Source organism: Jaculus jaculus, chromosome X (genome assembly GCF_020740685.1).
Source record: "Jaculus jaculus isolate mJacJac1 chromosome X, mJacJac1.mat.Y.cur, whole genome shotgun sequence".
Classification (NCBI taxonomy): Eukaryota; Metazoa; Chordata; class Mammalia; order Rodentia; family Dipodidae; genus Jaculus; species Jaculus jaculus.
Window position 1 is genome coordinate 51698585 of NC_059125.1, and position 12456 is coordinate 51711040.

At 40.5% G+C, this 12456-nt stretch overlaps 1 protein-coding gene across 2 annotated transcripts in view; it reads left to right on the forward strand.

Annotated features, from left to right (window-relative positions):
- Window positions 1-1854: 1854 nt before the first annotated feature.
- Clcn5 (chloride voltage-gated channel 5) overlaps window positions 1855-12456 on the forward strand; it is a 251784-nt gene continuing 241182 nt past the window's right edge. For both annotated transcript variants that reach the window (XM_045141109.1, XM_004670060.3), the window contains exons 1-2: window positions 1855-2022; window positions 4049-4207. In XM_045141109.1, the coding sequence (XP_044997044.1) occupies window positions 4192-4207 (16 nt within the window). In that variant the 5' untranslated portion in view covers window positions 1855-2022; window positions 4049-4191. The remainder of the gene's footprint in view (window positions 2023-4048; window positions 4208-12456) is intronic.

Below are 12456 nucleotides of genomic sequence, written 5' to 3' on the forward strand. Positions count from 1 at the left end.
TGAAATCCACTTTGTTCTCTAAAGTCATAGACAGAAAACAGAAACCTTTACTACTTGCCATCATATCAGTAAGAATAAATCAAACTGTTTGGCACAGAGAAGTGGCTTAGATTTCCAAGCCAGGTGCAGAGCTGCAGATAGAGCATATCAGAACAGAGCTGCCCACATCTGTCTGTACTTTGTGGTTCCCATGGAAGTAGTACTCTGAGTTCACTGCATAGTCCAGGACCTGAAGGTGGCCCAGTGACAGTCTCACTTTGCTTTGGCCTTACCAAAACATGACTTCGTTGGCTCAGTGGTTAAAGATGCTTGCATGGAAAGCCTTGTGGCTGGGGTTCAATTTTCCCAGTACATGCATAAAGTCACATGTAAAACATGGCACATGTGTCTGGAGTTGTGTGTGGCAAGAGACCTTGGTCCACTCTCTCTCTCCCCTCCCCTCTCTCTCTGTGTCGAATAAATATATAAAACATGCCTAAAATTTATCTAAAGTTCAGTCTTCCCCCAAGTTCTATAGTGACCATGGTTCTCCTGATGTGTGTGGATTATAGATTTATCCCGGGTAGCTTCAGTGGCAGGTTATTTTTTTTTTCCTAGTCATTCTATAAGGGCTTTGGAGTTACACAGGTTTCATTTGGAATCCTCTCCTTGCTCATCCTATAAATTGTTTTTCTGAATCTTTATTTTGTGGTTTTATTTTTCCCTTTTGGTAGAGGTGGTGGTGGTGGTGGTGGTGGTGGTGGTGTGTGTGTGTGTGTGTGTGCGCGTGTGTAGGTCAGAGGACAACTTGCAGGTTTTGGTACTTGCCCTCTACCTCGTTTTGAGACAGGTAGGTGTCTTGGTCACTGCTCCATTCACCAAGCTAGCTGTCCTGTGAGCTTCTAGTGGATTCTTCTGCCTCTGCCTGCCTTTCACCATAAGCATTTTGGGATTACAGATGTTTGCTACAGAGTCCAGCTTTATGTGGGTTTTGGGGATCTGAACTTAGATACTCATTTTTGCACAACAAGCACTTTATCCACTAAGCAGTGTATCTCTTCTGCCTTCCCCCTTTTCTGATACAGGATGTCATTTTTCACATACTGGTCTCGAACTGGCTATGGGGCCGAGGACTTTGAACTCTTTATCTTTTGGCCTCACTTTCCAAATCCTGGGATTACAGATGTGCACCACCATGCTCAGTTTGAGCCTTCCTTTGGTAATAATTTAAATGGAGAAAATACCCATGACTAACTGCAATATTGACTTTTCCAACATTGGATTAAGTGTCTGTTGTAAGCATTACTATATTTGAGCACCATTTCTTTTATGGTGAGAGGTCAGAAAAGTTACTGTGACCTTTCTATGCTTCTGTAGTCTTATGAGTAAAAATGGCAAAATAATGCTACAAATCTCATGGGTTCTTGTGGGCATTTAAATGCAGTATATTTAAAGGGTTGAGAACAATGCCTTGCATGTGAAAGACTCAAAATATATGATCTAATGTTATTCATAATGTATTTCTACCACCAATTACTTTGTAGGCAAGAAGCTCAGGACACAGAGATTTGTTCTAAAACCAAAACCAAGGTAAATGGCAAGCTGGAAACAATGAAACCGAATGGGGCATTGCTTTTCAAATTCGACGGACACGCCCAGCACTTGGGCGGATCCACCCAGTCCTCATTAAATATGGCAGCAAGCCTGGCCGCCCTACTGCGGTTGCGCACGTTGAGACTCCTCCCAGCAGCTGCTCCGTGGCTGGAGTCCTCCCTCGCAGGCTTGGCGGAGGTGCCTGGTGAGGGCCCTCGACCGCGCGCATGCGTACAAGCCGGCTGGGCTGAGCTGCTACTCTCAAGGCGCCTGTCACATGAGCCGCGGGCCCGCTCGGCTCCCCCTCCTCCCCGGCTGGGCTATGTGAATGAAGCTCTGCCGGCTACGTGGGGCGCTAGCTCAACTTGCGGTGTGGAACGCTACAGCCCACTGAGCGCGCGGCCCACCGGCGGCGGACACGGGCTCCTCAGCTCCTGACCTCGGTGACAGGTAAATGCAAATGGGCTGTCCCTTCCTCAACAGGTCCTTCGTGAACCGCTGACCCCTGCCCCTCCCAACATCCCCCTGACCACAGCGACACGGGGACAGCACTGTACGGCTGGCTCGCCACCCCCTGGGGATGAGGGTTTCCCCCAGCCTGGCCACCACCGCCTGGCTGTGGGAGGAGGTAGACGGGCTCATTCTAGCCAGTGCGGGTGGCATCTTCCCGGGAGCCCAACCCTGTTCTCCGAGAAGGGTCCCCGGGTTGCCAGAGCAAAGTTTCCTAGCGGAGGAGCGGCGCCAAGCCCGCCCAGCTTTTAAATCAGGGAGGTTAGCTGCCCGCGTCCCGGTTCCAGGACGAGGTTACGGTGGCGTTTGGTGATCAAGCTCAGTCGAGGCCCGGTTCTTTCTCCCTCCTGCCCTGGACCTGGCACGGGTTTGCGTGGCTCTTAGTGAATTTGAATCCAGAAAGAAGTTGCTGCGCGATTTGCCTTTTGCCACATAACGCGTGTAGCTGCTGCTGTGACTTTTGAGCCGTGTGCTTGGGCGCCTTTACCAGCGAGGGAAAGAAAACATTACTTCGATGCACGTTTAACTTTATGAACATTTCAGAATAAATCAGTTCCCCGGAGTTCCTAGGGAAGTTGTAAGTGTGCCCGTGTGCATTGAGTAAGTGAGGGCAATCCAGAAACTGGAAAACTAGAACATTAAAATCCAGCAAGAATCTGCTTTATATACACTAAATACATTTATTGGCAACTCCTCTTGTTGAATTTCAGAGATGTTAATTTTTTCCTTTTCCCATAACAAGCCTATCAGTGCTTTCTTAACTGCAAGCAAAAAAAGAAGAAGAAGAAGAACTGTGCCAGGTTCCAGAGAAGTCATAGGAGCACTTTTTCCTGGTGAATTTGACCTAGGAGTTTGCAACTTCCTTAAGTTCTGTCTTTTTGGACTTCACAAACCTTTCCTTATCTAAAGCCATGCCGTTTCTCTATTGGTATTTTGGGACTGTTATACACACTAAACTTTTTGTTCCTTATTAAAAAAAAAAGGTCATTACAGAGGGCCAACATGTTTCTCAAGTTAGTGTTACCAGTCAGCATTTGGGTTTTAGCTTTTTCACTTTAGAAGTGGACATGTTGACTGTACAAAAGATGGAAGTAGAAATCCACTATATTGTCTTAAGACTGAAGTTGAGGTTTTAACAATAGCAGTGAGCTAAATTAATTCGATTTTACTTAAACTGGTTTCTGGCTTTACATTTTTCTTTGTTCTTATTTTATCTCTCTTTATACAAGCAGTATAGTATGTCCACTATAGGAGATTTGCAAAGTGGGGAAAGTTTAACAAAGTGGAAAAGAACCACCTCCCAAAAGCCATCATCAGTTTTCACTTAATTTTTTTTTTATTAATTAGAAACTTTGATGTATGGACAATTTTCACTTATTATGTAGTCTTGCTTTTTACCTATGCAAGATCAACATTAAAACTTTACTCAGCTGGGCGTGGTGGTGCATGCCTTTAATCCGAGCACTCGGGAGGCAGAGGTGGAACATTGCTGTGAGTTCGAGACCACTTAGTGAATTCCAGGTCAGCCTGGGCTAGAGCGAGACCCTACCTCGCAAAACAAACAAAAAAACTTAGAAAATTATTCTCTCTTTTCTACTTTATTTCTTAAGGTAACATTGTGTAATTTAGGGGTGGAGGAGAAGATTAAATGTTAATACTATTCTTCATTCCCCAGAGCATGGAACTTTAAGATAGGAAAAACACATTTTAACCACTCAGTCTTTGAGATGCCAAGCTCCATTTAGTGAAGTGCCAGTGATTCACCCAGAATTGCACAGCACTGAGTGACTATTAACTGACTCTAGATTTTCTATTTCTTCAAGTATACCTTGCCGCCTACAAGGAAACTTGATACTGTTCATGTATGTATATCTTTGAAAAAAGAGGTTCAGAGACTGCCTGGAGATAATTTTCAAGCATTTGATTTATTTTAATATTCATTTTTCTTTTTACATTTTCATTTCAGATTTGTGGCCTTAGCGTCTTGTAGAAAGCAGCACCACACAGTTGCATGTCCATCTACGCCCCCATCTAAGTCTTCTTTGAAAACTGCGGGGCTGTGGGAACGCCTGAGCCTGTGACCCTAGTGTGGGAGAAGATAGGTTCAAGATGGCCATGTGGCAGGGTAAGAAATTAGCACTTATTCCTCTAACTGGTTTTTCTTCCTACTGTCCTCCACCCCCACCCACCCAACCCCCTAAGCCAGTGGCAGGCAGCCAGCTTGTTCTTTAATTTAACCCTTTGTCTTTGTAAGGATAAAGTACATTAGTTTAAGAGAAGCTGCTGTTAGCTAGAAGTTTAAATGATTATCAAGTGGATGTTAGTAGGGAAATACTAAGCCAGAAGCATTTTAAAAGGACTTCCTCCATTTAAGTATGTATTTATGTGGTTGTAAATGAGGAAATGAGGATATTTTTCCTATTTTAGTTTTTTATTGGTTTCAAGAAAATTTCTCTCATAAGATTCTCAAAGGTGGAGAAGACACATCTTGCCACCTCTCCAGCTTTCGCTTCTCAAGGAAGACTTCCTAGGGTTTTAGGAAGTTTGAAAAAGAACATATTGAATGTTATAATGCTTTTATTTGGTGCTAGAAGAAAAATGTCATTTAATAATATAAAGTACTTGAGAGCCAAACTCAACAATATCTTGGCTGATAGGTTACATCTCTGGTGAATGCCTATCACATTCAAAATTATTTTATTTCATTTTTAGTGTAGTTGAGAATTGTGTTCTTCAGGAGAGTATCAGAATCTTCAGAGATATGTGGGAATTTTATGCTCATCACAGAGAAGCATAGGTTTAAGAAATGATTGATAATACTACTGAAGTTAGCCCATGACCTATAGAAGGGTAAGAACAACTTAGATCAAGTCTAGTGAAATAGCTTGAATATCTGTGATTATTTCAATGGCTAGGTTTGCTGGCAGTATTTTTTAAATGTTTTATTGTCTTAGTTATGGTTTAACACATGTAAGCATACAATGGTAATAAATAATTTGGAGAGCTTGGGGAGATGGCTCAGCAGTTACAGATGCTTTCTTGTAAAGCCTGATGACCCAGGTTCGATTCTTGAGTACCCGTGTAAGCCAGATACACTTAGTGGTGCATGCGTCTTGAGTTTGTTTGCAGTGGTAAGAAGCCCTGAAGTGCCTATACTAACTCACTCACTCACTCTCTCTTTCTCTCTCTGCTTGCAAATAAATAAATTAATTAAAAAATAATTTTGATGTACAAGTATTGCTGGCTTAAAGATTTTCTTTTTTAAAAATGGGATTTCACTTGTCAGCTGGCTTTGATTCACATAATAAGCGTTTTTCAGGAGCAGTTTGAATATTCTCACTTTAACACTGAGACATTCGTTCATTCTTCACACAAAATACACATATGTGTAATGCACAGAACCTTGCAGCATTCCTCATGATCTGGAAAGACAGACAGATAAAAGAATATATGGTGTTTTATTAAATAAGTCTTAGAATAGGGAGAAATGCAAAATAAGATGGTAGCCAGCGAAAAAAACACAATGAATTTTGAGGTTTGAGCTGGTCTAAAAATGAGCAGGAGCTAGTCAGATGGACAAATGAAAGAATCACACTCTACGTAGACAGAGCAGCACTGTTTGGGGACTTACAAGTTGTTTTGTTTGCCTGGTGTGTGAGATGAAGCAGGAAAGGAAGTTTGAGGTCAGAGAATATAGAACCTTGTATGTTCTATGGAGGATTTTACACTTTATCTGGGAGAGACAAAGAGTCTAAGCAGGGAAGTAACGAGCAGATTTTGTGCTGAGGTAGACTGGTGCTGGAGACTGAAAACCTGGACTCATTCAGTAGGTTTTTGGAATAGTGGCTTTGGGGAGAGATTGTTAGGGTCTGAAAAGAAGCAAGACAAGTGAAGTTAGAGAGAATAGGATGAGTTCTAGAATGCTTTGTGACTGAATGCAACTTGAAGAGTTGACCCTAGGCCAACCTCTACTTTGGGCCGGAGGCTAATGGTTCCATTCTCTGAGTTGGGGAACATGAGAGGTGGACCAAGGGCATGGAATGGTGGATGCTAATGTACTAAAATTTGGTTTGACTTACTTGGGTTGAGATGTCTGTGGGCTGTCAGGTCAACCTTTCAAAGACATTTTTGGAAAAGTAGGGATCTAGAATGTGTGCCAGTGGGAATGTAAAGTTTTGTTCCTGATGATACGTACAAAGTTTGTGTTTTTTCTCCATATTCATGAGAATACCTTGATTTGTTACTAGTTTATTTATTTGACAATAAAAGCATTTTAATGCTTAACAAATATTTATAAAATGTCTTACTTTTAGCCAGGCCTGGTGGCACATGACTAATTCCAGTACTCTGGAGGCTGAGGTAGAAGGCTCACCATGAATTTGAGGCTAGCCTGGGCTACAGAGTGAGGTTCATATCAGCCTGTGCTAGAGTGACACCCTGCTTCCCCAACCAAAAGAATTCTTATTTTTTATAAATAATATATCTTTTAAATTCAAGCCCTGGAATGTGATCTGCTTAAAATTATATTGATGTGAAACCACATCATGTGAAAACATATGAAGATGGGAGGGTTACTTATAAGTTAGCATTTCAGATTTCTGCCATTTATCTGTTATTTTGGGTAACCTTTGCAGGGACAGTCATAGCACAATTGTAGTTCAGAAACCAGTGTGGTATAATAGTTAACCATGTGGGTCTGGATTGAATTCTATCACTTCTGTCACTTGGTAACCATGAAGCCTTGGGAAAAATCATTTAACCCTTCTGTGACTCAGTTTCCTCCTTTTTAAAATGGGAAAAAATGGACTCATCTTATTGAGTTGTGAAAATGAATTATGTTATTACATGCAAAGCACTTGAAGAAACATAGTACAATATAAACATGTACCTTTATTATAATCATAAGACACAGAATATCATTTATTATGTAGAAGTACTCAGTAAAATTTAGCAATAGCTGACACTGTTCTTTTGCCTTAGCTTGGGTGGGACTTGAACACTGCTCTGTGGAGGTAATTTCAAGTTGTCACTGGAAGTCCTGCTGTGTAACTAGTCTGTTTGGGTTCCAAGTAAAGGTTTAGATATAAAGTGATTCTTAGAAAATATGTAGCTCAGCCCTAGAGGTTAATCAACATGACCAAAGACAGATAAATTGCAGTTGGTCCTAGTGCCAGGACTAAAGCCCAGTCTCCTGATTCTCTATCCCAATGTTTTTTTTCCTATGGGCTCATGGAAGAGGGAATGTGTCTGTCCTCAACTTAAGGAAGCTTCTGATTCAGTTCCTGAAAGAACTAGGTAGGAAACTATAAGAGCCAGAAGAATCTAAATTTCCATGGTTTCTTGGATCATTGTCTAATTCCTTCATGGAGAATTTGATCAGAATTCTTAATAGTACCTCAACATGGCCAATGTTACTATTTTGATCTCACCTGTTGAAGCCCTCTAACACATTCTGCATACTTTAAACAGAGGGTACTGGGCCTATATTTTGTATTTCTTGACAACTCAGGCTCAGTATTAAAATGAGCTTTATTGACCTAATGGTCAAGGAAACATTGAAGAGGAAACTAGCAAGTTTGTGATTATAAGGAGACTTATGCTGTTTGTTTATACAATTAGCATTTATTGAACCAGAGTTATGTGGCAGGCCCTCTTTTGGGCCCTAGAGATACAGTGGTCAGGGAAAATAGCTATAGCCTCTGGTGTCCTGGGACTTTCCAACAAGGATAAAAGTAGCATTTCAAATTAATGAACTGACTTATTTAACAAACATGCTGAAATAATTTGTAAAAGTGACATTAACATTAGAAGGCTTAAAGTAGTATTTCTAGCTGGTTGTGGTGGCACATGCCTTTAATTCCAGCCTAGGTAAGAGGATAGCTGTGAGTTCAAGGCCGTCTTGAGACTGCATAGTGACTTTCAGATCAGTCTGGGTTAGAGTGAGACCCTACCTTGAACAACCAAAAAAATTTTTTTTTCTCATTAAATGAGGGAGGGCATCAACATTTTTGGTACTGCTTTAAAAAATACCCTCCTCAGATCCCATCCTTCCAAGCTGGAATTCATGTTTTAAAGAATCCCTATAAGTAATTCTGATGTTTAATCATGTTTGGAAACTGCTGTCCTAAAGAATTAAAAGTTACAGAGAAAGAGAAATGATAAAGGAACTAAAAACAGAAACCCACAAAATCTTGGGGTAGATACTTATGTGCAGAATATCAGAGGAAGAATAATACAGAAAAAAAATTAATGCTATCTGTTAGGTGAAAATTAAAAACTTCTGCACAGACCATAAATAAAGTTAATGAGAAAAATAGAAACAATCACAACAAGGCTCATTATTCTTACCACACAAAGAAGACAAATGTGAATATTTTACTAGAGAAATGTGCAATGGATGGGAGGGAAATAGGCAAAGGGAAATTCATAAAATGATAAATCCAAATGGCCAGTAAACAAAAATATGTACTATCTCAGCAGTTGTCAAAGAAAGGGGAGTTAGAATGGCATGTCATTTCCTCCAGTATAATTTTGCAAAGATTAAAAAGGAATGACAGATTTCAGAGTTGGCAAGAACACAAGGAAATAACTGTTCTTGTGTGCTTCTGGTGGGACTATCAATGTAGCAATGTTACTTATCAAAAGTTTTAAAATATGCTTACTTTTAGACTTAGCAATTAATTTTCTTCCAGTTTATCCTAAGGAAGTAAGAAAGGTGTCCAAGAATGTATCAGTGAATATATTATAACATTTTACTAATTGGTAACCTTTGCATTCTCTTGCAGCCATACAATGGAATGTAGTAGTTATTAAAAGTGACAATGTAGAGTTTTATTTATTAATACAAAATAGACTTATGATATAAGGTTATGTTAGAAGAAGAGCAGATTCCAAATGACTCCAAATGATTAATAGCTAGAAGTATACAACAAATATGTATTACTTTTCAAAAACATTTTTATTTGTTTGCAAGCAGAGAAAGAGAGAATGGGTGCATTAGGGCCTCCAGCCACTGCAAATGATCTCCAGATACATGTACCACTGTGCATGTGGCTTTAGGTGTGTAGCCGACAGCTTCAGGTTTGCTGAGATGAACTTCCAGACCAGGCACAGTTATGGAGGAAGGGATATTTATTGAAACTTACAGATCCAGGGGAAGTTCCATAATGGCAGAAGAAGCTGGCCTGCCTTCACAGGACCAAGCAGAGAGAGAGAAAGAAGTACAAGCATAAAGGTCAAAAGCCACAGCACACCTCAAGAGCTCCAGCTAGGCACACTTTGCATATCTTTAGATTGAAATCTGAAACCCACCACCACACCTTAAGATCCACCCAGTAATACTGCCTCCAGCCAGGTGGCTGCAGATGCAAACTACAGAGTAATAAAACAGTCAATATATTGGGGGCCAGCTATTCAAACTCCTCACAATGTGTACTGTGGAATTGAACCTGGGTCATTAGGCTTTGTAGGCAAGTACCTTTACTACTGAGCCATCCCTCTAGCCTCCATGTATTACTTTGAAAAAATTTATTTATTTATTTATTTATTTGAGAGAGAAGGAGAGAGAGTGAGAGAGAGAGAGAGAGAGCGAGCGTGCGTGTGAGCGAGTGAGCATGGGCGTGCCAGGGCCTCTAGCCACTGCAAACAAACTCCAGATGCATGTGCCCCCTTGTGCATCAGGCTTATGTGGGTCCTGGAGAGTCGAACTGGGATCCTTTGGCTTTGCAGGCAAAGGTCTTAACTGCTAAGCCATCTCTTCAGCCCCTCCATGTATTACTTTTATAGCCAACAAATGAGTGACTTGACAATAAAACATAAAAGTCCATGTATTTTAAAAGAATGCCTCTAACAAGGAGCACAGAGCTAATTTTATACCTGCTTCACATCTCAGTCATGTCTTTATCTGCTGTATGTTTGTTAGTGTCCCTTGACTTTGCCATCAGTAAAATGGGGATAAATCAGAATCACTTGGGTTTCTATAAAAACTTGGGGGCTGGAGAGATGGCTTAGCAGTTAAGGCACTTCCCTGCAAAGCCTAAGTTCCCAAGTTCAATTCCCCAATACCCACATAAACCAGATGCACAAGGTAGCTCATGCATCTGGAGTTCATTTCCAGTGGCTACAGGCCCTGGTGTGCTCACTCTCTCTCTCTGCCTCCCCCCACATCAAATTAATAAAACTTGGTACACCCATACCTCACTCAGCCTGATTAAATCTTTGAGAATAGGACATGGTGATCGGTACTTTTAAAAGTCCTGTGTGACTTCATTGGGTAGCCAAGTTCAGGAATTACCAAGCAGTTGTTGAGATTAAATGGTAAAATAACAATTCCTCTTATGTAGACTCAATATATATTGCCTATCATCATTATTACCATGTAAAATTGCTAATTGTATGATACCTTTCAAAATATGTGGTCATAGGCTGGAGAGATGGCTCAGTGGTTAAAGTTGCTTGCTTATAAAGCCTGAAGCCTGACATCTAGAGTTCGATTTCCCAGTACCCATGTAAAGCCAGATGCACAAAATGACACTTGCATCTGGAGTTCATTTGCAGTGGCAAGAGGCCCTGGCATGCCCATTCTCTCCTTGCAAATAAATAAAAATATATAAAACAAAATAAAATATGTGTTTGTATCCACATATTTATACTATCAAGATGAATCTGAAAGGAAGATCAAACATGGTGGCACATGCATGTAATTCCACCATTTAGGAGGCTGAGGCAGGAATATTGCCATGAGTTTGAATCCAGTCTGACTTGCATAGTGAATTCCAGCTAGCCTTGACTACTGTGTGAGACCCTGTGTCTTAAAACTACACTACCACAAAAAGTGTGAACAGATATACACAGAACTATTTAATAAATAGATCATTGGGATTATTTAGTAGCACATTAGAAGAGTGTGTGATTAGCAGGAACAAGGCCCTGGATTCCATCTCAAGCACTGCCAAAAAATGTTAAATAAAAGAAATTAAGCCAGATGCAGTGGCTCATGCCTGCAATCACATCATTTAGGGTGTTGAGGCAAGATGATCACCAAGAGTTTGAGGCCAGCCTGGGCTACAGTGTGAGACCCTGTCATAAACAACCAACTTAAGAAAACCAGTAAATAAAATAAATTATAGTTTACATTGTTACATGTATTACTTGTCAGTTAAAGAATCAGTTTTTAAAGGAAATATCTATGCATATACCTTTATCTTAAGATATTTACAGTTAAAAAGCTGAAAACATAGTTTCTAAACTAGAGGAATGCAAGCAAATTATGGCAGATGCACATAGTGTAGTGCCTGGCCAGTGAAAATCAAGACTAATGGCTGGGGCCGGAGAGATAGCCCAGTAGATAAAGGCACTTGCTTGCAAAGCTTGATGGCCTGGGTTGTATTCCCCAGTACCCATGTAAAGCCAGATTCACAATGTGGCACATACATCTGGAGTTTGCAGTGGCAAGAGGCCCTGGCATGCTCATTCCCTCTCTCTCTGCTTGCAAACAAACAAAAATATTTTAAAAATGAAAAAGACTTATTGCTGGATGTGGTCATACATGCCTGCAATATTAATACTTAGGAGGTTGAAACAGGCATCACAAGAGTTCAAGGCAGCCCATGCTACATAGCAAGTTATTGTTTCAAAAACAATCAAGACTAATGACATGGTAAATGTTCATGAGAGAAATATGAAAGTAAGGAAATATTCTAAAGTTTTAAGAATGACTTTCTATAAGTGGTAGGATATACTTAAGCCTTTTCTCTGTTTTATACTTTTGTTTGCTTTTTTCCCCCCCTTTTCTTTTAGCATGTGTTTGGGTGTTCATTTTTATTTGGGTTCATGGACATATGTGTGCATACATGTTTTGAGGCTAGAGGAAAACCTCAAGTGTCATCCTCAGGAATGGTGTCTGCCTTTTTTTTTTTTTTTTTTTTTTCTGAGATGAGATCTCTCATTGGCCTGGAACTTGCCTAATTAGGCTAAACTGGTTGACCAGCAAGCCCTAGGGATCTGCTTGTCTCTACTTCCCCAGCATGGGGATTATGAGAGCCTGATGCCATCCCAGTTTACCCCACCCCCTAACCACCAATGGAACTCAGGTCCTCATGCTTGCCAGGCAAACACTTGACCAACTGCACTAGTTCGCTAGTTCTAATTTTTCAAATTTTATATGATAAATATGGATTACTTTTATAACCAAGAAACAAGTGACTTGAAAATGAGACATAAAAGCCCATGTACTTTAAAAGATTGTCTCTAACAAGAAGCATAGAGTTTGGGCTTCTGGACAACTTCAGCCATTTTGCGTTCCCCTCTATTTTTCAACTAGACAAAATAGCAGCCAGACCCCTAAGAGGTTGGTTATTATTAATATTCTTAAAA